General features: G+C 42.6%; 1 protein-coding gene across 1 annotated transcript in view; it reads right to left on the bottom strand.

Annotated features, from left to right (window-relative positions):
• Positions 1–25,335, bottom strand: part of si:ch211-158d24.2 (multiple epidermal growth factor-like domains protein 9) — a 32,088-nt gene extending 6,753 nt beyond the window's left edge. Inside the window, exons 1-4 of the mRNA XM_058070431.1 lie at positions 24,747–25,335; positions 16,907–17,111; positions 8,651–8,790; positions 2,662–2,811 (exon numbers count right to left, since the gene is read on the bottom strand). Of these exons, the coding sequence (XP_057926414.1) occupies positions 2,662–2,811; positions 8,651–8,790; positions 16,907–17,111; positions 24,747–25,224 (973 nt within the window). The 5' untranslated portion in view covers positions 25,225–25,335. The remainder of the gene's footprint in view (positions 1–2,661; positions 2,812–8,650; positions 8,791–16,906; positions 17,112–24,746) is intronic.
• Between the last annotated feature and the right edge of the window lie 1,761 nt (positions 25,336–27,096).

Below are 27,096 nucleotides of genomic sequence, written 5' to 3'. Positions count from 1 at the left end.
ATCGGCAAGTTGAAGTATTTGTAACCCTAACCCTCACCCAATATTTAAACAAGTATTGCAATAATGTCAGTCCAAAAGCCAATCAATATAATATGCTTGTCTAGTCAAAGGTCATCATATAGAGAGAACGTTCAGAAACGCTCATAGTACGTATAGTCATTTACAAGTCTTCCCCAGCCACTAAAATATCATTCCCCACTGTTTCCTTCAGACCCCCAGGAACCAGGTAGGCACCCACGATTTCCAAACTAAGCAAGTGCTGAAACGTTCCAAATGAAGGCAGGCCAGGCGACATGAGTGGGTGCAGATCCAATCATTCATGGGTAATTTAGTATGTGTGACCCACATTTTGAACTGGAGCAGTGCTCCACTTCACCTCTCTGGTGTCACAATGGATATTTCCACTGAGAAGAATCCAAGTCATCAACATATTCCCAACACCTTTCTTCTGCAGTGTGGAGCCATGATGCCGCTTCTGCTCATGTATCATGTCGCCAAGGCAACCTGGGCTTGGAGGTGCTTCCTGTCCATGCTCTGGTGTTCAGTCCGAACTCCTGTTCACACCATTTCCTTTTGAATGGGCTTATTCCTGCCGTGATGGCGGTGATGCCGCCCATCCCCCAGCATGATGTTGCCTTCGTAGCCTTGAAATGGCCCAGCTGTGATTATCCTGTCCCAGCTCAGCTCAGCCTGGTTCATGTCCCTTTCCCCCCGCCCTCCCACGCTGTAGAACATCTAGCGCAACCCCCTGCAGGCGCCAACATAACCTGACAGCCACAGCGTATCTAAACATGGCTGTTGCTATGCAGGATGAGGCTGATGACTCCAGATAAGTCGCCTGAGAAGAGGAAGGTGATGAGACCAAGGCAGATGGCCAAAAGGCTGATGCACATGGACGAGCTGCGGTGAACGCTAACGGGACAAGTGATGTATGTCATGAGTCCATATCTGAAAATGAAAAGGACTCCACCAAGTAGAAGAAGAGACCACGCTAACACAGTGAAACCTTGCTAACGAGACAAGATCCACTTGTTTTATTTAACTCGGTCGCTAAACCATCAAGATGCATTTTGACATGTTTATTGTCCTGCCCTATCCTAGTTAGCCTATCCCAGCTGTCACCCTGGACTGGTGGCCAGCCAATCCCAGGGCACATATAGACAAACAACCATTCACACTCACATTCATACCTATGGACAATTTGGAGTGGCTAATTAACCTAGCATGTTTTTGGAATGTGGGAGGAAACCGGAGTACCCGGAGAAAAGCATGCAAACTCCACACAGAGATGCCAAACAAAGATTCCAACCCAAATCTTTCAGGTGTCCTTACTGTTTGGCCAAATGTTAACCACTAGACCACCGTGCTGCCCTAACCCACTTTTGATAATATTACCATATCATAATAATGTGATACCTCCTTTAATATCTCATATTTCACGCTGTAAAGTTGCAGAATTGGCGTTTGTGTATTTTCTAGCAGGCAATGTGTAAAAATACTTTGCCCTTTGCTAAGTTTTTGTTTGTTTTATTTCTGCAATAAGCCACGTTCTACAGATGGCCCCTGCATCACACTTTGCACACCTGTGTGTATCGTCAGGAAGGCAACGTGTTGCAAGGTGACAGAGTGTCGAAGCGCCGCCATCTTGGCTCAGTTGCTGGCCAGGGGTTGGGTGGCATTGTGGAGGGGTTTATGCAGCTTTCATTGCATTGCAGTATGAAGCTGGAGCTCTACTCCCGTTCACCTGCACGGACGATGCTTCACCTTTGGATGCAAAAAATACTTCCTGTCATTCACTTGTAACGTGCAAACTTACTTGCTAAATTTAGCGACCATGTTGCTAAATTGCCAACACAGATCTCTGTGTTATGAAGTAGGTGCTCAGCCAAATGTAACGAGTATCGATAGAACTGCTCAGAGATTAAGGGTGCAGATACAACCAAACATTGCCGTGTTTTGATCTGACAAATCTTAGGTAACTTTGATCACATGGAGAAATACCACAGCATCTGCTTGGACATTAACATAACAGCAGCTGTTCAACTCCAATGCAAAAAAACGCCGACTCTGGGAACACCGTGGTAGGTTGGCTTGCAAGGTGTGCGCTTTCAATAATGCCTTGATCACTGCCTCGTCTCGTCCATATTACTATTTTAGCAATCATAAAAGCGAGTCAAATTGGTTCACAATCAAATTGGCCCCAGGCTGCCCTGTTCTCGCGAGACGGCTTTTCCTTAAGCAAGACATTTTCCAGCGATGTTTTAATCTTTGTCACAAGGTTGGTGAGCATCATGAACCCGTTCCAGAAGGATAGACTCCAACGGAAACCAAATGAACTTTTCCATGAGCAGCAATTTAAATCCAATTCATCTGTGTCAAACTCAGACCCGGGAGCCAAACCATCCCGCCATGGAACCATTTGGAAAATAGCATTGACTTGGCCCACCTCACGGACCTTCAAAGTCAAAGTCAAAGTGCTTACAGCGATACAACAGTGAGTGTTTCGTGTTTTTGGATTGTTTTCAGTCTATATAATTCCAATGAAGAACATGCCTATCAACTGCCCTTGCAGGACCTCCCATGAAGTCAGGTACTAAATGTGATGACGGATGTGTCGATGTGTGTGTGTGTGTGTGTGTGTGTGTGAGGTCATGGACTCACTGGTGTGACAGGTGCCAGTGGAAGAGGCGTTGGAGCAGGGGCATGGGACACAGGCTTCAGTCAATGTTGCGCCAGGGCTGCGGTAATGATCAGGCTTGCACTCCTCACAGTTGGAGCCTTGGGTGTTGCCCTCACAGTTGAGGCACACACCTGAGGGAAGACAGGTTAGACAATTCAATAGGGGCAATTTCAGATACAACAAGATGATGTGAATGCTAAAAAGTGATACTGAAATGCTTTGGAAAAGATATGAAAATAAACATTTTGAATGTTTACACACAGGAGCCGTTGGGAAGCTGAAGCCTGACTGAAATGCTGTGGAAAGATGCTAAAATGTAGAGTGAAAGTAAGAGTAAATTGGTAGTTTGCGCTCAAATCTGCCCAACCGACCATCTCTGCATCAGGAGCCAAGCAGTCTACCAACGCAGCCATACTGTGTTGGACTTGGGTGCCATTTCTCCACCCTCTTAGAGTGTGTCAATATCAGCACTTCAATGCTGTTGTATTACTACACTTTGACTGACTTGTGGATTATTTATAGGTTTATTTCTAAAAATGATTTACGGTGGGCTGCACGGCGGTCGTGTGGTTAGCGTGCAGACCTCACAGCTAGGAGACCAGGGTTCATCGGCCATCTCTGTGTGGAGTTTGCATGTTCTCCCCGTGCATGCGTGGGTTTTCTCCGGGTACTCCGGTTTCCTCCCACATTCCAAAAACATGCTAGGTTAATTGGCCACTCCAAATTGTCCATAGGTATGAATGTGAGTGTGAATGGTTGTTTGTCTATATGTGCCCTGGGATTGGCTGGCCACCAGTCCGGGGTGGACCCCGCGCCTTGCCCCAAGACAGCTGGGATAGGCTCCAGCACCCCCTGCGACCCTCGTGAGGATAAGCGTGAGAAAATGAATGAATGATTTTCGGGGTAAAAACGAATGAATTAACTGACATGTCACGGGAGAGAATGGTCAGCCACCCAGCCAAGGTCTAGGAAGGTCCGGCCAGCGTCTAAAGTCAAACAGAGTTCCTCTTCCACTTCCTGTTAACTGTTGGTGTATTGATCTGATCCTGGCTACATGGCTGGGGGTCTCAGCCAAAATACAGGAAGGTGAGTCATTATGAAACCGTGTGTGTGTGTGTGTGTGTGTGTGTGTGTGTGTGTGTGTGTGTGTGTGTGCGAGATGGTAGAAAAGCAGGGTGTGTTTGTTGCAAGGCCTTGTGATCATGTATTACAGGGGTGGGCAAACTTTTGGACTCGTGGGCCGCATTGAGTTAACAAAACTGTGCGGGGGGCCAGAATATATTTTTTATAACACACACACTATTTTACGCTTATAATTATAACAGTCCACCTTTAATTATTTCTCTAATTTTATTTATTTATTATATATTATAATGATTAATTATATTATATATATTAATTGTATTATTATATATATTATATTTAATATATTATATTATGTTTTATATATTTATTATTAATTTATTTATTTGTATATATGTATATTTGTATATATATTTGTATTTGCTTATAATTCTAACAGTCCACCTTGAATTATTTGTCTAATTTTATTTATTATATTATATTATATATTATATTTAATCTACATATATATATAATTTATTATATATTATAATTATATTATTAATTACATTATATATCAATTATATTATATTTTTATATGTTTAATATTTATTTTATTTATTTACTTATTTGTATAATTTTATCTGTAAACGTGTCAGATTATTAGCTATATGTTTTAAATATGTTCCATATATCCCTTTTTTTCCAGAGCATTTTAAACATCAGACCACATCAAACTACAAACTTTAATTTTACATTTTTATGATTATTTTTTTATTTTATTTTTATTATTATTTTTTTTTTACTGAATAAGACATCCGACATGCAAGTCATGTTGCCAGCATGTACGTATGTTAAAAGTTAGAAAGCAACTGGCGGGGGCGGATTCAAACGCTTTAAACACCAGACCACATCAAACAACAAACTTGAATTTTACATTAAAAAAAATAATAATTCATTATTTTTATTTTTATTATTATTTATTTTTTTGACTGAATAAGACATCCAACTTGCAAGTCATGTTGCCAGCATGTATGTTAAAAGTTAGAAAGCAACTGGCGGGCCGGATTCAAACGCTTAGTGGGCCGCATGTGGCCCCCGGGCCGTAGTTTGCCCACCCCTGATGTATTATCTCCCTGTTGAGAACAAGCGCAAAGCTTTTCCTAACACCATCCAGCAAGCGAAGCCGACCGGACGCCTCAGCATGTCCTGTTAATCGTATGATAATGCCTCTAAACAACAGCAATATCACCACTTTGTTCAATTAAAGTGTTTGTTCATTTGTCCTATTTAGTGCAGTTTTTTAAGTGTGTTTTTATGCTTTGTACTTCCTCTATCTGAGTTGTCTGAGGTGGTCGCTGGTCAGAATGGGGATGTTTGGGTTTGTGTAGCACAGGGGTCAGCAACCCACGGCTCCAGAGCCATATGTGGCTCTTCGACCTTGTTGTTGTGGCTCCCTTTTTTTTAACACCCGAAAATACGCATCTTTGCAATGAGTTTTTTTTTAATCTGACTTTCTGTGAGACCCTGAATGAATCCTGGCTGAATTTTTTTTTTTTTAGATAGACTTTCTTTATTGTCATTGCACAATAACACAGCAGTGAAATTGCCAACAAAATGTTGTTGTCTGGCTCCTGTATAATAATAAATAATAATGTGAAGAATAAATACAATTACATACATGTAAATATATCCATAAATAAATATATATATATATATAGAGAGAGAGAATTCTGACTAGTGATTGGATGAGCTTTTTTTGTAGTTTTCAATTCTGCCCGAACAGATGCCTTTCTCTTCTCTGCTTCTCTGGCTTACATTTATGCTTCGCATGTGGCGAGAAACAACAATTTGTTGTATTCTGCTATTAAAACTTATTATTAAATAAGTATTAAAAAATTGTATAAGTATTAAAAATTTGCTATTAAAAATTTAAGAAAGATTCAAACTTTCGAATTGTTTTTAAATTATGTTTTTTGCGGCTCCAGTCTATTTTCCTTTAGTGAGCATGGGGGTAAAATGGCTCTTTTGGTAGTAAAGGTTGCCGACCCCTGGTGTAGCATATGCTGACATCCTCCCGCTGCAGCCGACAGGGCAAGGTGAGGAGGCGTGAACATAGAGGAGTATGTACAATGATAGGGAAATTGACATTTGAAAAACACCCCATTCATAAAGGTAGAGTGATATGCCTTCTTTGTCATCAGGTACGAAGAACGAAGGTGTTCATCTATAGCCTGCCGCATCAATGCAAAGCACCCAGTCGCCAGTGCAGCTAACGTTAGCACTAGCACACTTGGACATTAGCTATTTAGCAAGCCATATCAAAGCTCTTTACCAACCTCAAGGAGAACCCCCCATGTATGATCTAGTCTGCAACCTGCAGGCTGACAAATGTTCTTAACAAGTGGATGAATCCAAATGAAAATACGTCAAAAAAGATTAAAAAGAGAGAAGTTGAATCCATTCCAAATGACATCATTACAGATAAGTCATCTTTCCAGTTTTGAAATCTCTTCACAGCACTAAAAATAAAAAAAACGGTTGCTGACATATATTCATTATATATTCATATATATTCCATGTGTTCAATTTCCGCACTTCCGTACTTGCACTTCAATATGTATGCTGTGTTCCTGCGGGCATCCATTTAGACAGTTGTAGCGTTTGTTGACAGGTGGACTTGTGAATCTTCGATTTTTCTATTTCTGTCAGTGTCAGTTGTCCTTAGACGCTTTCTGACTTAAGCATGTTCACTTTCAAACGAGCCCAACTCCGCACCTCTCCTCCAAATGGTTCAAGGACAGCTTCACATTTACTGTTGCTGGGACCTTTTCTGCTGTTTTAGCCCCAAAACCCTGGCATTAGAAAGCGTTAAGGTCTTGAGTTGAATCTCCACAGTGCCACACTGAAAGAAAGGAGATTTCATGGTCACTGGTGTTCAAACACACACATTTTCTCTGTGCAAGTCATGTCGACAGATGATTTTCATCTTCATATAAGGCGAAGGAAGAAACAATAGCATGGACAGCCGTGTTGTTCTTCAAAAGACAAGTACACAGACGAATTTCCTGGCGTTTATAGAGTGTTCTTGATTGAGTATCCCTGAAGACAGGCCAGTTTTTAGGGGGAACTGTCAAACCTTAGTTAATCCACAGCACTGCAAACACTGAGCCAGAGTGAGGCAGTCCATCTGGTCCTGCATAATAGCGGCAGGACATATGGCTTCTTAACCCCCCCCACCGCCCTGCCACAATCACAAGCATCACCGCAGACCCCTCCACCTTTCCTCCTTTTCAAGCGGCTCACTTTACTTGAGGGTTTAGACTAAAAGCCTGGGAGTTGGGAGCCTGGGAGGTGAGCAGCAATCCTCCTGACGAGGAGACGAGGATAAAGCCAACTCAACTCTCAGGCCTCAAAACAAATCAGACTGACGGTGAAAATGTGGAGGTTTATTTGACACACATCCTATCGGCCTGAGGCGTTCCACTAGAACAGGGGTCGGCAACCTTTACTATGAAAAGAGCCATTTCACCCACTTGCCCACTAAAGAAAAATAGCCTGGAGCCGCAAAACGTTGTATGTTTAAAACAACATTGGAGGGAAAAAAAAAGACGAGTTGGAGTACTCTTGCTAGTACTGGAGATAAACTTTTGTTTTTAAATGAGCTCTAATTTATTTTTTAGAATCGTCAAATAACTCATTAATAATAATTAATAACTCAAATAACTCAAAGTATTACTCATTTCCCTTCATGTTAACCTGTCAGAGAGAACTGGATAGCATCCTGTCTGCTCATTCAGTCACCAGTCAGAACTCAGTCAGGATGCATTCATGGTCTCACACAAAGTTGGATTTTTGTAAACTCATAACAAAGACGTGCATTTTCACCACACGGGTGCTAAAAAATATTCAAGCATTGCAAAGGGAGCCGCAACAAAGAGGCTGGAGAGCCACATGCGGCTCTGGAGCCGCGGGTTGCTGACCCCTGTACTAGAAAATCCAACATATGCAGCACATACACACAATCGGATGGCTTCGACTGCACCATTAAAGCCTCGTTGTCCAGACCCACAGGAACTGGAAGCCGACTGGCACGTAACTACTCTTTCTTATTCTAATCGATAAATCACAGAATGAACAAGCGCATTAATGCTAAATCCACACGTACGGGAATATTTCTAAAAATATAAACGATATCCTCCCCTCTCTGGAAGGGTGGGACTGTCCATGCCCCACCACAAAAAGGGGTATCGAACAGTTTCATGCCACAGGAGATATTTTGACTTGCATATACTACTGAGGTTATGTACAGAGCTAGTGAGGAATTATGCGTAAATAACTCCTCACTAGGGAATGCTAAGTCCATATCGCTAAACCCTAATTGACGTGCTGTCCAGTGTTACACACCCAATGAGAGGACTAAAGAGCACCTGCAGTGAATGTACAGTAAATACAGTAATCCCTCATTTATTGTGGTGAATCGGTTCCAGACCCAACCGGATTCCATTCAGTTAGAGCATACAAAGGCTGTTTAGCGCCTTCTAAATACATTGTTTTATCATTCTTAGAGTCAAGGTTAGAACCCTGACAGTTCTTATAGTCACCTTTATACTCCTATTACCCAACACAGTCGACATAATAGACAGAAATTAAGATGTTTAAGACATAATGAAGACTGCTTGTGTGTGTTTGTGTAAATGTGTTCCCTCAGGGAGCCGAGTAGGGGCGGACAGGAAGTGATGTTGGGCTTCATCTCAGCTTGGGTTAGTAGCCTGTGTTATTGTACATGTGGTGCGCACAAGATAATAAAAAAGCTTTGTTTTGTTTTGTTTTAATAGCTGTGTTCATGTAGAGCAGGACAACAACAACGATCACAATAATGGCACTGCTTCATTCAACATTCCTCACCTGACTGTGGATGGCAGTAGCTGGTGTGGTTTTGACACTGGCAGGGCTGGCAGCCTGTACTGCTGAAGTGGAAGAAACCAGGGTGGCACTCATCGCACTTGGGCCCATACACTCCTGGCTTGCACACACAAATCCCTGAGCTGGAAGGACAATACAGAAGATATGCTTGCTTCAACCATTTTGTATAGAAAGCATCAATTGGCAATGCTAAAAACACACTGGGTAACCTGGTACGACTACGTTTTGTCTTTTGTTTCAGTCTTTAGACTTCAGTGTCCAAGGCACATCCCACTCCCTGTTCGCTCAGGACCGGGAAGGATCAGGAAGACCTGGGTTCGATTCTCGGCTTGGGTGGGTGGAGTTTGCATGTTCTCTCCATGGGTGCGTGGGTTTTCGATTGGTTAGTTAACGGCGCATTCACACAAGTCAAAGCAATTACTTTGGAAGTAAATGGTGAATATGTATGTATGGAGACATTTCCTTCAGCATCTATCAACTCCAAAACAGCATAAAAGCAATTTGATTTGCATTTGTTTAGCTGGACTTCATTTTGTTGTGGTGTCCTATAAGTCAGGCTTCCAGAAACAAATGAAGAATTGAACCCGAGCATAACTCATCACTGCGATCCCAAACTCATTGTGGATCATTAATACGAAGAACAAACACAATGCCAAGTCAAGCCTGATCAGGCCTCCAACTCAGACAAGATGAATGACACAATATAACTTCTTAACAACTGAAGCAAATCACAAGTGACTGGGAGCCATTTCTAAGAGCGTGGGTGTGGGTCTTGATACAAATGGGGCTTTGTTTAACAAGTGCACTTAATGCAAATGAGCAAGGCCCAAGGCGATGCTTAGTGGGGCGTGGACAATGCTGAGGACAAGGTTGGGAAGAACACACACATTCACCAGATGGCTCAATGTTATTCTTAAGGTACTATCAAATATTAAGTGCATAGTATTCCCGAAGACAAAGTATTGTAGTTTCTTTTGATACATTCACATAGTACACCGAGTTGTACACGGATTACTGCCATAGCTCATTCACTCCATGCTTTGACTCTTCTATGCAAACATGCTAATACATAACTTCCATTTCTATGGTTGTTATGTCATATAACATACATAACTTCCATTTCTATGGTTGTTATGTCATATAACATACATAACTTCCATTTCTATGGTTGTTATGTCATATAACATACATAAGTTCCATTTCTATGGTTGTTATGTCATATAACATACATAAGTTCCATTTCTATGGTTGTTATGTCATATAACATACATAAGTTCCATTTCTATGGTTGTTATGTCATATAACATACATAAGTTCCATTTCTATGGTTGTTATGTGCTGTCTGTAACGGTTTAAGGCGTGTTTACATCACATTTGCTGTGGCTCTTGTGGTTGCGGTGCTCCACAAAGGAACCAAAGAACCACTGAGTGCTCCTTTGGTGTAAAGCTGCAACAATGAATCGATAGAAGATATTCACACGTATCAGCTTTGACATTGGAAGAACGGTGATGACCCAAACACTAACTGTAGGTGTTTGCTTGGTATTCATTTGGGTCCATCTACGGCCTAACCCATTACTCCATTCAGTGAAACAATTCATTTACAATTTACAATTCATTTTAACGGAATATTCCAGCATCAACCTGGGGTTTGTGCGCTTATTTGCTCTGACGGTGCAAACCTTCTATTTCTGAATACGAGGGCAGAAATGTAAAATCCGATTCATCAAAAAATAAAAAAGAATCAACAGATTGTACTAAGCTGCTAATCTAAAACTTCTCTTACGAAGTGGATTCAAATGATTGTGACTGACTGAAAAGCCAGTCAATAATTATTAATGTATTCATGGCTTGCCTGTTTGGAGCATTCCATTCTTACTAAATAAAGTGTCTCTTGTGACTTCTCACTTCCTGAAATATATCTAATTATCAAATAAGTATTTTTAGTATCGTTATTTAGAGGAATGAGAGGCAGCGAATCCTCTACTGACTAACGAAATGTAACATTTAATACAAAACTTTATATGAATTTTGGTGCAAAATTATTTTAGCTTTTAGCTTGATTGACATATTGTATTGACATATATTGTATATTGTAACGTTGCACTAACTCTGTCCTAACGCGGTCCTAAAATGCACCATAGCAAAGGTATGGCTACCGAAGCACGAGCTTCAACAGTCAATCTGGCCTCAAAAGTTGTGGCAAGATGAACATACATTCATAGACAATATGATGGGAAGTGCTCAGGAGAATTACAACCATAAGAAGTGTGTATCATGGAGATGCGGCTTGCCACGTATGTTCAGTTTCAGTGTTTCGGTGTTGTGACTTTGTCACTGTTAGCTTTGAAATGATGCTACATTAGACAGACCCTGGTATGGGATCCATCTGTCTTGAAATGTGAACCTAATATGCATTCTATTGAAATGAAGAGTAGCTAACGAACCAAATGGACTGATACTTGCCATCAAATTTGGCAGTTGGAATTAAACAATGGTATAGTGTACTTCACAGCGATATGGTGGGGCGGGGGCTGACAGGACATGGTGAAAACTCCCAAGTGGATAATTGCACCCTCGTGGCCAAGGAGGGCTTTGTTATTGTTTTGCTGTGATTTCACAGAGGAGTCACTCTGCATCAGATCAGCATATAAAATAGGTCACTAGAACATAGGGTGCAAAGCTTAACCTCATTCTATGACCGCCACTGCATCACTGGCAAGAGTTCCAAGTCTTGGAACAGAGCACTCAATTCCATATGTGCGTTTTTCTTGCTCAAGTAATATTGGATATGCTACTTGCCAAAGGACGGCACAAAATGAAACTACACAAAGCTGCAGATGGACACATTCACAGCGATACTGAGTGGATGACCACGTCACTTATCAATGTCACGATCGGGCTTGAGAGCTTCACGGTTCGACCCCAGGATGCAGAGAACAGGACCAAATGCAGGTACAAAATATTTATTTATGGCAAAAATTGCAGCAGCAGGAAAAAGCAACTCGGGGAGCAGACGGACAAACGATAATGATCCCACACGGAGGAGCACACACCTGAACTAAATACCAACACAAATTAGGGACAGGTGTGGATGATTGGGGCGACGAAGGAAGGCAGGGCAAAGTAGGAAGTTCCATACAAAATAAGGGTGTCAAAAACGGAAACTAAAGCCCAGACGGGGAACACGGACAAACTGTCACATGGGAACCCACACAGGGCGTGACAATCAATGTGCTTTTTGCACTTCATTTTGTCTACCAGGCGTACGTCAGGCTCTTCTGGTGGAAGTGTGCCATCACCATGAAAATGAAAAACCTGCTTTTCATTCAGGTTTCAGTTGATAATGTGAGAAGACTAGAAATACATGCATTGTGAAATAGAAACGTTGAGTTGTGGATACCAGCATGTTGTTCACGTTCTGGTAAAACAAGCATATTGGCTTTGTTCGGGTTGAAATAAGGGGTAGTATTTTATGTTCTTTGTGTGTTCTGTGTAGAGTGTGAGCGACTTAAGTTGATTTAAGTTGTACCAAAACTCGACTTACATGACGGTCTAGGAATGGAACCCGAGCAGCACCTGTAATATGCATAAATGCAGCGATTGCAATGATGAGTACCACAAGGCAGAGAGGAAAACATCACGCACAATAAATATTTCATCCCAGACTGTGGCGCCCTTTCATGCAGTATTTAGAAAAATAAAACATACATACAAAGCTCTTCAGTCAGTGCCTGCACTGGAGTAGGATAGGAGTTGATCCTAATAAATGTACACAAGTGTTATGACAGTAGTTTGGTCCAATAATTGCATTGCTTAACTCTCAGAGAGGGTAACTGTGTGACTCCATTTTACCTCACATGGACGCTGGAAAGGCCAGGACAGTGAATGCCACGTTAAGACCCAACAAGAGGAGATAATCTTATTAGGGCTCTTAAGTACAGTGAACAAGGATCCAATTACAGATGTCACCTGACTTTGAAAAGCTTGTAATCCACCGAGGAAGAACGTAGTGTGAGGAAAGACGAGTAGTTTAGCAATATGCCTGTGACTGCTCAAACACTGAAGTACCTTCAATGCCATACATACTGTAATAGCTCTTCTTATTGTTGAATTTATACGCAACTGGAAATATGTTCTACAATGTTATTTAGCAAAATACTTGCACAGTGACATGGAACACAAACAATACCATCACTTTGAGTGTTATTGCATACAAATATACTGTACAAATATATAACCCACAAGGCATGCTGGCAAACTCCCAGTTGGGGAAGTATGCGTGTGGGCTTCCCAGCATACCTTGCGGGTTACACATGACTATAAAATAGTAGTGTTGTGCATGTACTGTGTATACCATACCCACACGACATAACAAAAGAACAGTTTTACAACGCCCTCTGAAACCGAGCGTTTTCAGTCCTCCCAAACTTCTTCCAGGGCTCACTTCCAAATGCTCAAACCTCGTTATCTGAAACTTTGGCATGGTTTAACATGAGAATACAACATTTGAACTCCATTCATAGGTCTGTAAAAAAGTGGAAAAAGTGTACAGTGGATGAGAAGAGGGTTCACTCTGCATGTGTCTGTGTGCATTGACTCATATTGATTCATACATGAAATGAACACAAAAGAGAGCGAGCATCCTCTCAACTATCAAGCCTCTTCGTGGCGGCAGGGCTACACGAAGTGCAAGCAGTTAGCAAGCAGACGTGAATATGAATGAAGGCACAAAGGCAATAGTAACGCCAAATGCCACAGTTTCAGTGTGGATGTGCAGCACAGCCTTCCTTCTGACAGGCAATGCTTACTGAGGCTTTTGATCGGCGGTATGAATTTGAAACGAAACAGCGCAAAACGGTGCGCGTTCACACCGTCGCGGGCTGTGGTCCATCTTGTAATGCACACGAAGCCGTGATGTCCTAAGTGTCCCTCCTGAGCTGCCACAGCTTGTTGCATCCGGTCAGTGCTGCAGCTGTGTTTCATGCTCCCGTTTGTTGCAATATTTGATTTTCAAACACCTGCTTGACGGGAACTAAAAGCCACACGCAGCCATGGGACCAGTCCAGTGCTGACAAAACTAATCTGGCTTGCTGCTGCTTTTGACATTCCTGCTGCGTCACTCTTTGTGACAGCAACTATTTCTCTGCTTGGTGACAGAAGTTGCAAACAAAGCAGAAGGGCCCATCTGACAGGACCTGGAGAATGGATGGGATACTCGGACTTAGACTCGAATTTCATAGACCAAGCACAGGCGCAACGGGGCCAGCGCACTTTGCAAATTTTGTGAGCAGCGCAGTCTGGCGCAGCACCGCGCACCCACGCATCCATCCCTCCCGCCGGCGCAAGTGGCAAAGAAGGAGGAGAGAGAAGGCGTGAGAGGGGTTAACACAGCCGAGTGTAATCTTAAACAATCAAATGAACGCCTCTCATTGCCTTTAAAGTGCATCAGAGGCCCACCACAATGCGGGTCAGGCCCCACGTACCCGCCTGGTGGGACGCGTCATCTGGTCCTGACTGTTACATTGAACACAGTATCAGGCTAATCCAAGCATCTTGCTCCACCAGCATTCCTGTTCGACATCGGCAAATAGGAGAACCTTTCATGGTATATTTGCGGCTCCTCCTCATCCTCCTTCTGAATGAGTAGTCACTGGTCTTTAACAAAGGGAAGTAGAATTATAATACATGAAGAATTTATGTTTGTTCCATGTCCAATGAAAAAATCTGCACGATGATAAACAGCAAAACATCAATGGATGGAAAGAGCTCCATTGGGGCACATACAGCACAATTACAACGTTGCAGTTGGTCAACGCTCTTCATCCTGCAGCCCCCAGCCCTTCATCCTGTTGTTGGTGGTGGCAAGAATGGCATGGCAAGAAACCGGGAGTAATCCATTTGCCCATCAAAACGTCCATTTTGACACACGGCTCCCTGGCTGTTGTGCTGCCGGTAGTACTGATGCGCTGTGCCAAGTGGATTAACTCACCTCCAAATGTTCCACTTTCACTTCAAATCAACAGCTACACAGCTGCAACCTGGATGCCATCAGGTGTCAACAGCACAACAATCCCAAATACACCATACCCCATTCAAAACATCTTACAGCGTCATCTTACATCCAGCTTTATTTGGAGATTTATTTTGGACCAGGTTGCCGCCGCTATGAATTATTTGCATGAATTAAATGTCAAGTTCTTTTCTCTGACTAAGTGGACCATTGCAGTCTTTTTTGAGTCATTCTGATATTTTATGTGGAAATTTGGTCACTTGTGATCAGCAGTGATCCCAATGAATGAATGAAATGACACATCTTTAAGCACATGCATGTAGCCGCCGGTGGGTTGGACTTGAGTCTTTGGACTTTATTTCTATTATGAATGCTGTTGGTTATCATCCGCATGGACCAGCTGCATGAGTCATTTTATGACTCGCATGAAATCCTGCCAAAAGAGGGGAAGCATGCTGGTACAAGTGGCCTAGTGCGAGTACGCATCGTCTATTTATCGTCTTTTGGTCTACTGCTTCACATAATCCAACAAGTAGTAATTCATGACATCTTGTCAAAACAGCCTCGGATTGGCAGGATGAATTTAGGCGAGCTCATCGAGTGTCTTTTGTTTCCGATGCCAACACTGCAGTGGTCCCTGAGCGGTGAAAAGAACGAAGGCTCACATTACTTAATGAGAGCAGCAGCATGGCTAATTAGTGTACTCCCAATAATTAGCTCCATCAGGGGTCCCCTGCTCTGCGTTAGCAGTGGCCAGGCTCAGACGGTCTAAAGCCCCTTTTCCACCAAATGTCCACAAACTTTTAATTCTTGAGACCATTTCCCTGACTATGCCCGGAAACAGGAACGATACGCTGCAACGATGCGGCGCCAACTTGACGACTACTTTGAGCAAATCATTTCATTGGCCACGTATGAAAGGTCTACAGCTGTTTGCATACTCACCACTGTTTCCATGTAACATTATTACTCTGTGCTTCATATGTCAACAGTCATCAAAATGCAGGCTCTGAAGTTGTGCTGGGATTTTGGAAGAATCAGTCCGAAACGTTGAGTTTGGTGAGAGATGGACAACCGATACGTAATGTTAACCTTTCATTATGCTATTGTTATGAGAGCTGAAACTAATTATTATTTTCTTACTTCATTACTCTGAAGCCTGTTAACATTGTTAGAGCTCTATGAAATGAAATAACACCCCTATAGCTACCCTATAGCTAGAGAAAATAAGTCCATCTATAATAAGACTAAGACCATCGTGTGTGTTGCTGTAAATGTGCTCCGGTACTCGGGCAGATGAGCTGAGCCCAAAAAGCATGATTGATTAATTCATATATTTTTCACAAATTGACAAATTTGAAGCGCAAAGTAGTGCAGGATTACTGTATGACTAACATCTATTACTTCTGACTGTGAGCTCACTGAGTGGCATGTTTACAGCCCAAACAGGAACGTTGCTTCCGTAGGGTCATTTACATAAAGGTACAAAGAGCCTACCTGTTGTTTTGCATGTCTCGTTGGAACTTCTCAACCCTTTGCACAAGTTCTGGCTCCTTCCCCATCAGAGAAATGGCATTCCAACGCCTACATTTGGCAGACTGGGTTGCCCAGGCGCCCACAGCATTCATGCAGCCTTACGCCATGATGCTCCAGCCACCATGCTTGATGTAGGTAAGACACAACTATCTTGCTGTTCCCTTGGGTTGCTGTTTACGGTTTACACAATAATGGGACCTATTATGTTCATTTTCCGGCCCTTTTATTGGATTGTAGACTCCTACAGAGCAGCTACACATAATAACCTGCACAGAAAGCTTTCTAGATCTTCCAGAATCTGCACCTTTCCAGCTGTATTTTCAAAATGGTCTGTTTGAATGTATTCCACCCACAGCCCGACTCAAGGCACACTCGCTCCACTTGGTCACACTCCCAAGTGTTCCCGTAGACTTGTGGACTACTGCTACACAAGTACGGTAGACCCCCAGTATTCACCCACGAATGGCATAATTGCATGCAATAATACTAATAACATGAAAAACCATACTATTTTATGCTCATTTATAAACTGCATGCATGCTAACTTCCTCTTGGAGAAGTGTGCACAGGGGCTTTCCAGCATGGCGTGCGGGTAGTTCTAAATGAGTATAAATGAGTATTGTTTTGCATTTCTATTAGTGTGCCAGCATCTATTTTAAATAAAGCATCGGAGCAGGACACAACAGTACCTGTCACACAGGTGGCTAACTGCACCAAAGGAGTCACAGGCGCAGGGTAGGCAGCCACTGGTGCCGTTGGTGAAGTAGCCCTCCTCACAGTCTTCACACTGTAGACCGCTGTAGCCGTCCAGACACGAGCACTGGCCGGTGCTGCGGTTACACTCATCTGGGTACAAAATCCCCTCTCCTGCAGTGCTGCAGTTACAGAAGCCGTCTGGGGGGACAACAGGACAAAAGGGTAGTTAAGACAAAGGCTTAAATGGTGCTTTAAATGTCCTTTGTTAGCCATAAAAGCGGACTTCTTTTGTTTGTGTTTTAGGAAAAACAAGATATCCACACACATCAGCATTGACTTTGAAAACAATGATGGACATTTCTACGTTTTTGTTTTATGTAGCAGACCAACATACTAACGCGAGTATGCTTCACATTGATTTGGTCAGGTAGGATCAGGAACCAGTAACTGGAGTAGGGAAACCTTTTGAGTAAAGACGTGCAGTATTTATACATCAGGGCTCTACATTAAAAACCAAAATGACTTGCCCATGGGGAATCCTTAAGGTGAGAACTACTTGCCCGAACTTGCCCCATGTAAAATGAAAAGACTGCCATAATGATATCATATATCAATATATGCTGATAATTCATCAGATAATAGTACTGATGCATTGTATTTGGAGGAATGTCTGAAAAATAGTGTAGATGTATGTTAACATGGCAAGCCATGCTACCTTACACATGGTAGTCGTAGTAAGCAGTGATATTTAGAAGTTGTGCACCACAATGAAACATTTGACACATTTGTGTACTCGTAAAGTGTTTTTAATCCAGAAAAAAATGCTCAATGGTCAAACAATAATTTGTGAAGCAAAGGTGAGAAAAATACACAGAGAAATGGAAGCGCTAGGTTTTGTAGCTTGTGCAAAATCAGCACTTGGTATCGGATCTAATGGGTGGTGTTTCATTGTGACCACTTCAAATTGTCACAGCAATGTGATTCACTCACCTGTGCCATCATTTGATTTGCTAACCGCTAATAAAATACTTGTTTAGGAGGCACTGGTTCATCACTTTTTGCTGTTTTCCTTCAGAAGTTGTTGAAGAATTAGACCATGTTGGCAGGGACGCCATGATAGATGTTGTCCTAGTAAAACGATCGCTGATTGGTTGATCGCGAACAAGAACGGGTGTGGGTAAAACGCGGATTGTGGATTACGGACCGCGGTCTAAATAAACGATTCTGATTGGTCCATTTCAAGATTTGCAAGGATTGGTTTGCAAATTACCATCGGAATTATGCAGTCCGTGTTTTACCAACACCCAACAAGAACCGCTTTAAAAAAAACTCTTGGCAGTACGGCATGCTAAAGTGTACTTGCCCGACGGGAATATTAATGATTGGATTTACTTGCCCCAATTTTGTTTTAACTTGCCCCGGGCCATCGGTACATCGTTATTGTCGAGCCCTGTACATTTTTTTAAAAACTCAAACATGTGTTTGTCTGCAAAAAGCGGTGATGACGCAACTCAGCACCACTGTAGAGCAAGATCAAGTCATAACAACGGCCATGAAGTGGCACAAGTGCGTGTGATACGAGCTCGGCAACACTCATCGTGGCGCTCATGACGACACAGAAGAGCATGGAGGAGCGTAGCATCCACTGAAGGTGCATGCACAAGCACCCACACGCAGGCAAGAACGCACATAGCTGAGTTCCAAATAGTTCATGGTGTTCAATCAATCAATTGGTATTTTCATGTTACAAAAATGTGTTGTTTATATTGTGGTATAGTTGTTCAGATATTTGAGCCGCCACAAACACAATCAAAGTGAAAGTTATGCTTGAAATATATCTTTTCACAAAAAGTTGTTTTCTCCAATTTTTTGTTACAAAATGATATTTTAAGCTGTTGATTACCAAAGAAGGAAAAAAGGTAGCTTTTTGTGATATAAACGAGTCTAATCTTTCTTTTGGTAGGTTCCATGTTTACGTAGCCATAGGACACAATATTCTGTGTGCCTTGAAAGATCAGTCAAAATCATCTAAAATGGCTGCGATTGAATGAGTTAATGTACTGAAGTTACAGGGGATCCATGTTGTCAGAATGGGCAACACCTGTTCCAGTTGCCTCTATGATGACGTTCTTGCTTTTTCTATGTGCACACATTTGTTGATCACCTGTTGGGATGTGAAGTATGGACTTGTCTTGGACATTCTGGATTGTTTGCAGTCAACGAGGCCAGTGTTATGTATTTACTGACCATGGACAGGTTTTTCAAGATCATCACTTACCCGCATCATTACATAAGCAAGTTGGAGCCGCTGGTCCTCAGGACCTCCCTGTGCAACTGGCTGCTTGACTTCCTCACAGATACAACCCAGTTTGTCAGAGTGGGCAACAACACATCCGGTGTCATCTCCCCGAACACCGACCGGCTCACCCCAGGGATGTCTCCTTAGCCCCCTGTTGTTTACCCTGATGACCCATGACTGTCGCCCCAGATACAGCAGCAACCATATCCTGAAGTACGTGGACGACACAACAGTTGTGGGCCTCATTCAGGACAACAATGAACTGGCTTACAGGGAGAGGTGAAACACCTTGTGGATTGGTGCAAGACGAACAACCTGGTCCTGAATGTTGACAAAACAAAGGAGATCATCAGCACAGAAGCGACTGCACTTCCTGCCGCAGATGAGAAGAGCCTCCGTCTCAAGCAAAAGACCCAAAATAGTTCTGAGACTGGACCTTCTCTGCCAACGTTGCAACAGGAGGGGAATTAGCTCAAGTGGTAGAGCGCTTGCTTCGCATGTGAGAGGTAGCGGGATCGATGCCCGCATTCTCCAAGGAGTTCTTTGCTTTTTGTAGAAGAACGGAAAAAATCGGAAACGAGTCCAGGATCTGTCCCTCAGCGTCAGACAAATACCCCAAACCTAATCCTGGCAGCATTCTCGAGACTAGTCCCTTGTCATGTAATTCGGAAGAAACCCAGTCCGGGATTTATTGTTCCCAAATACCCAACACTAATCTGAGTCCCAATCCCGATTTCTATGCCAAATACAGCCATAGGTATCACCCTAAAACCAGTCCTAACTGCATTCTCCTGTCAAGCACCTTCTCTTGTTGTGTTACCAGAAACTCCAGTCTATCATTCATTGATGTGTTTTATTCGTATTTCTGTCGTCAGTCGCTTCAGGATGACAGCAGTTCGCAGACAGCGCTTCAAGATGACCCCAACCATTCGACAAAGGCTCCAGTCATAACCTGTCCAAAAGGCTGTTCCCTGACTGGGAATCAAACCTGGGGCCACAACGGTGAGAGCCCCGAATCCCATCCATTAAACCACCAGGGACTGCACTATGGTTGCACTCAGAAAGGCAGAGACTGTGTCGCTTTGACGTACTCCAGCAAAGGAACCAAAATAGTTCTGAGACTGGACCTTCTCTGCCAACACTGCAACAGGAGAGGAATTAGCTCAAGTGGTAGAGCGCTCGCTTAGCATGCGTGAGGTAGCAGGATCAACGCCCGCATTCTCCAAAACCGACTTTGTTTTTTGTAGAAGAGATGTTGGGATCGGAAATGAGTCCAGGATCTATCCCTCAGCGTCAGACTAGTACCCTAAATCTAATCCTGGCCACATTCTCTAGACTAGTCCCTTGTCATGTAATAGTGAAGAAACCCAGTCTGGGATTAAATGTTCCCAAGTACCAAACACTAATCCCGGCCCTAATTTTTCGCCTGAAGCGTTCTTGCCCGATCTTGACTTTGTTACCTGGATTTATGCTCCCTATGTGGGTGTTGCGTATCCGCGTTTGGTTGGCATTGGGTATCATAGATTCTTATGTTCTTTCATGGTTCTTTCTGCATGCAGAGGAGCGATCGCAGTAATTAAATGGCACAGTGTCTCTATTCTGACTTTGTGGACTAATTTGTAGGACCGTAAGTACCCACTTTTCACAGTGGGTTACATGGATCCGGGACCGCCAGCAAATGGCAAAAAAAACGTGGATAATTGATAATCGGCTGGCATTTTTATAGACTTAATACATTAATATTCAAAATGTTTTCAAATTGCAAACAATGGTCGCTTACCAGCTTCGTCAGCATATTCCTTTCCAAAAAAGTATACATGACTTTTCAGCATTTGCATTTTTTTGTGCAGTACTGCTTTTATTATACGCAAAATTGGCCGATAAGAATGTGAGCCCAGGCCAGCGGGGGCCAGGAGGGAGAGTACTGTCTAGCACAGTAGCAATAGTCTGGGTGGTCGCACCTCGGCCCTGCACACTGCATGCTCAAAGACTTTCTACAGGTTTTTCCTCATAATAAAGGATGGTGCGGAAGTTCTTCTTTAACCATGAATGTACGGTATTCTATTGCAGAATTTCGATTTTTGGAAAATTATACGTAGCATAGAAAGATTTGTATTCCTACTGGATCTGGAATATTTGTCTCCCAATGGTGCAGTTGGGAAGCCCGAGGATATGGTGACACATACTGTATGTGACCCTGACAAGCACTCAGCAGATATCTATTATTTATCTGATCTCAGATTAGGTGTGGCGAGTGTTGACTGCAGACCTCACAGTATATCTCTAACTCGTGCTGGGTTGCTAGTGCAAAGACCCACACCACACAACGAGTGTTTTCTCTCTAATAAAACTAACACTTGGGCTGAAATGAACACGTGAACGTCCACCTCCGACTCCCATTGAGATGCTATTACAGTACTTTTATGTAACTAATACAGGCATGTGGTTACGCAAGCCAATACTCAAGCACAGAGGAACTACTAGCAACGCTGATCATGCCTAAGTAATGAAGCACATGATACTTTACTTTTATGATTCTTTTACTTTAGATCACTTTGAATCAATCGTGTGGGAATATATTTGCAGCATTTTTAACAGCAAACTTTAAAACGTGTTTACAGTGGAAAGAGCACGGGGGCTGGGCGCATGTCTCTCCTATCTACTTCATCTGTTTGGCTGCCTCAACGTGTTGTGACAGCATGACTGTTATTCAAAAGGGGCAGGCTATTCAGAACAAGTCGCAAAATTCCTCTCAAGCACGTACTTGCCGACCCCCTTTTACCATAAAAAACCAAAACCCAACCTTTTACGGTCTTTTTTTAATGAAGGCATCCAACCACATTGTCACATTTTCTAAAACACTTAAGACGCCCGCTGGAGAGCCAATGCTTAATAGGGCTCATGTCCGCAAGACTCCTTATCAGGCAGGGGAACGCCTTCTCCCAGATGACGCATGATATTATCATAACTTACCTTTACAATAGAACAATAACATAGTGCAACTCGTTGAAGTCCAAGATTGTCCACAGTTGTCGACATAAACGAGCCATTGCTTGCATATTTACATAAGGAGAACAGACGATAAAGGATTTTCACCCCACGACGGCAGTTTGTTGATATATAATAAACAATGCTTCACCTCTTCTGTCTTCTGAAATCTCTTCACTGGCTTCCCATCCCGTTTAGAATCGAACACAAGACCCCCCCCCCCCCCCCCCCCCCCCCCCAATACCTCAAGAAACTCCTCATACTCACCCTCCAGACTTCCATATGCATCCTCCAGTCCACAACCAAAAATAACCTTTAAGTCCCCAGAACCAGATAAAACATTGTTATTATTTTTACAATAAAAGACATATACAGTAATCCCTCATTCATCGCAAGTCCTTTTGGTTTCAGACTAGACCGCAAAGTAGGATTTGTTTTTGTAGAGCATAGAAAACCTGTTCACGACCAACATTATTAGAGACGTCTAGACATGAAATACTAACGGTCATACAGTCACCTTTACACTCCTGTTACCCAATCGACTAGACATTATAAGAGAAAAGAACACATAAATAAGAATTGTGTTCATGTGTGTTGCTGTAAATGTGTTTTGGTACTCGGGGGTCTGAGAGGGGATGGACAAGAATTGACAAGGGGGGTTCAGAGTTGAGTTTTAGCTTGGCGTGGGTTACGGCCACAACAGTAGTTAGGGATTATTGTGTGAATGCCCTCAAGGACAAACATCAAATCATTCAGCTCACTCGGGACGGGCACTATCATTTCAGTTTTTTTTCAATAACTTCCCAGATTTGACAAAAATCCCAATAATTCCACTGAATTTTTCCAATAGACAATAAATGGGCCCTTTTTTTCAAACGTATGCCTTTTGCACATTTGTCAACCATTCGGATCACGTTGAAGACAGATTACTGAAATCACTGGTGAATTAGCTTTTCTGCTCAAATTTTTGGTCTGCGCCACAAGTTGTCGGCCGAGGATTTTCTCCTCGTGATGAGTCAGACGCGAACGAATCGGCTGTGCCACTCCTAAGATCTAGTGATGGGCATTTCACAGACAATACTGATCTCAGAGTCGGATCTTTGAAATGAATAATGAATTTACTGTATTTGTAAATGGTCTTTCACTTATAGCACTGCATGCCGTATTTTACTTCACCCATGTTCATGCTTGAAAATGCTTATTTTAGGCCAAAACTACGTCACATTTGCTCAAATATGCCTATTTTGGTACTAATAATAATCTATATTTAACCAGGTTACAGTGTGGTTCATGTATTTTTTAAACCTCTGATAGAGAAAATTATGAGGCAACTCTCTTTGATGTTACAATTTATGATGTGTGAGATATTCGATGGACACCGATGGGAATTATCTATCAAATCAGCGCACACTTACATGGTGCCCTGGAAACATGTTTTGTTTTGGTTTTTGTTGACCAACCCAGGAAATGACGATCTGACAACAACACCCGTAAATCTTCATGTTCAGCTGTGAAAGAAGGTTTTTAGACAGGCACGTCTAACCGACTAATCCCAACAACAGAGCGTCAGACTATGAAAAGAATCATTGAAAGATTTTAAAGCAAAAAGCGTCAATATCCGTATTCTGGCCAATACTGGAATGTACCTGAAAATAGCACGACGTGACACAGAATGAAATAGCAGATCCAGGCATTTACAATTGTAGCGCTGAAAACATTACCTTCATTTGTAATACTCCTTTTATCACAACACAATTGAAGTCGCAGTAAAAACAACATTGAACTGCAGTTATATGCATGTTATATAAATACCACAGCTCATTTCAAACCAGGAACCATGTTGGACCAAGACAAACACACATCCAGACCAAGTCAAGAAAAATACCGTCGGGTTTCAAACTGGCTGTGGTGAAATGTGCAGAGCTTCTGAGTAGATGATTCAGATTAGCCAAATAATATCTCCACTGCTGCCGTGGTGGCGGGGGCTCAATGAACATCCATTTGGATGCTTGCATGTGTAAGAGGAGGGGCGCCAGTGTCATTGCTCATTCATGGCTTGGGCTGCCTGGCCATTTTGTTTGGGTGGTCTTCTTCTATATTCAATATTCATAAAGACTCTGTGTGTGTGGGGGGGGGGGGGGGTGAGGCATGCATTCGTGCATCTGAATGGCATTTACTGTCAAAACAAGCCCTGCTTGGTCTGACACAAAATGATGATAGGGACTGTGTGGATGCTGCACTGAACAACAACAGGATCAACCCCATGCCCCCCCCCCCCCCCCACCCCCACCCCCATCCAATAGGCTGTAATATGTGGCGCATACTCATTCTTCTGCAAGAGGCCTCATGCTATTGGTTTTTGGGATGATTTGAGGGGCAGGCATGAAGTGAGGGGTCTGTCTATTGTTGCAACGTTGCTTCATGTGCTCTCTCTCTGCGTCAAATGAAGACACACATGCCACACGCCGCTATGCGTACCAGTACGGTTCGAATACGTAAAAACACCATGTTTCACTTTCACTTGCGTTTCATTCGACGGCACTCACCTTGGTCGTTCTCTACAGATGTCACAGATGTGTCGATGCTGTCCGCGTCGTTGGCCGAACGTGGCGAAACCATGGTCATCATCGTCTGGACAATCTTGTCCGGCGCATAGAGTGATGGATCGGCGGCTCTTTTCTGGGGGCTCCTTGACATGGACATTTCCCGGGCGGTTGAAATGATCCCGGAGTCGGGATGGCTGGCGATCGGCTTCGTTGCGGGATGGTGTGCGGAGGTTTGGGGGGTATGACTAGCTGGAACAATGGCAGACGACGGCGTCAAAGCGAACCTGCTGTCCGGTAAACGACGAGGCATGTCGGTATGGAGGGTTTCCCATGTGTCGGAGGCTGAGTCTGGCTTCCTGGAGATAGGCGACGCATCGTAGAGGCTGATGCGAGGTGCGGCGATAGAAAATCCAATATATGCATATAAAATCAATACCACAACCGACGATATGTACATCATTAAAGACGTTAATCTCATATTCAGTCTCAGCTCTCCATGTAAGCCCCAGTATCGGTCTCTGTCAGACCTTTCCCTGAATGGATGCGTACTCCACCATCGATGTCTTCCGGCGGCGCTTCATGAACCACACTCTGCAACCTACCATGTCTCCCGTCCCACCTGACGGGACGCAAGCCAATAGGAACTCAAGAAGCGCGTTTAAGTCCCACCTTGTGTAAGCTGATTGGACAAACGGCACAACAATCATTCGAAGAGGGCAAAGAGTGTTTGTCTTGACAGCATAACAGTCAAGCAGCAAACGAGAACAATTGCGGTGTTAAATAGTAGATTAGATGAGATTACATCCATATGTATTGCCATTTTACGTACAAAAGTACTTATACGCGGTAAGGGAAGTCGTTTGGCATCCATCCTGAAGTGCGTAAACAACATGTGCAGAATGACATGTTGACAGAATACAGGCTACATAATAGAGCCTAAGAAAATACAGCTCCACAATGAGGTGGCATGACCAAATGTACACACTTTAATAAGAAATAAGTATAAGGTGTGATGAACATAATATACTGATGTTGATGCATATACATAGCTAATATGTAATATATGTACAATATATGTACATATACAATACAGTGTGGCTTATCCATTAACAGGTTGGACAAATTTATTTATAAGAATGAATTACTCTCATATAGTCAATACGGACACAGAGCGAGCGTTTCAACCTAAGTGGCACTGATCAAAATTATGAATGAAATAATGCTAAACAGAACACTTGCAGCTGCAGTATTTATGGAGCTGACAAAATCCTTAGATGCAATCATAACGTCCTAACTACAAAATTAGAACGGTATGGAATCAGAGCATTAGTTAAGCTACCTTTACCTTTTGTCTTTTGGGGGTTAAAACTAGCTAATAGGAGGCAAAATGTAAAGCTATAGGAGAATATATATATAGGAGAATATATATATGCAAGTTTAAATATTACATGTGGAGTACCACAGGGTTCTACACTGGGACCAAAACGGTTAAACTTGTATATCAACCATATCTGTAAAGTAAAGTTTGTATTTGTATCAGTGAGTATAATCCATAGTGCCGCATGTAGAGAACAATCCATTCATCTATCCATCCATTTTCTATGCCGCTTATGAAATGGGATTGAGTAAGAAATGCAAAAATGCACCAAGATGAGTGAATTCAACAGTTTGCAAAATACAAGGGAAAAAAAGACTTGACATGTAACCAGTGTTTAATTAGTTGTAGTTAGCAGTAATTAGTTGCCTGTTGGGAAAATATCCGACTATGATCAGAAGCGTTAGGTACGACTCAGGGAGAGGAAAAATGACCCGGAGACACAATATGAGTTTGCTTAGGCAGTGTATTCCATATCATAAACCCCAAAACAATATAACAACAAAGAAAGAAAATACAAGGTATACAGTGACAATTACGGTTCAAAGTTTAAGTGCTCAAGGTTGTACCCGGTTGAATGGCCATTCAGTGGGTGCTATTTACAAGAATATACAAGTATGAAACGTGTGAGATTCAATGGTTCCGCTGATATTCAGCTAATAATTAGTCCATCTTCTTCGTCTTGGTGACCCAATAATGAGGACTTGGTATGAGAGGTAGTGACCAAAAAAAAGTTCAATTTATAATCTATGAGATGCTCCTCGGTAGTGCGCCCGGTCGCAGCAGTGCTGGTTGGTGCCAATAACGCATTTAGATGCAGCAGTGTGAAAACATATTGTTGCTTTGATACGTTTGCAAGCCTACCTGTGCAGCAAGTGTTTCCCCATGTGGCTTCCTGTTAGCTATTTATAGGTCATTGTGTGTCATGTGATCAAAGGGTGATATCCTGATTGGGTGCACAGAATCACAGGAGTC

Source organism: Doryrhamphus excisus, chromosome 4 (assembly GCF_030265055.1).
Source record: "Doryrhamphus excisus isolate RoL2022-K1 chromosome 4, RoL_Dexc_1.0, whole genome shotgun sequence".
Classification (NCBI taxonomy): domain Eukaryota; kingdom Metazoa; phylum Chordata; class Actinopteri; order Syngnathiformes; family Syngnathidae; genus Doryrhamphus; species Doryrhamphus excisus.
Note: the sequence above shows the minus strand (reverse complement) of the source record. Positions and strands in the feature narration are given on the sequence as shown.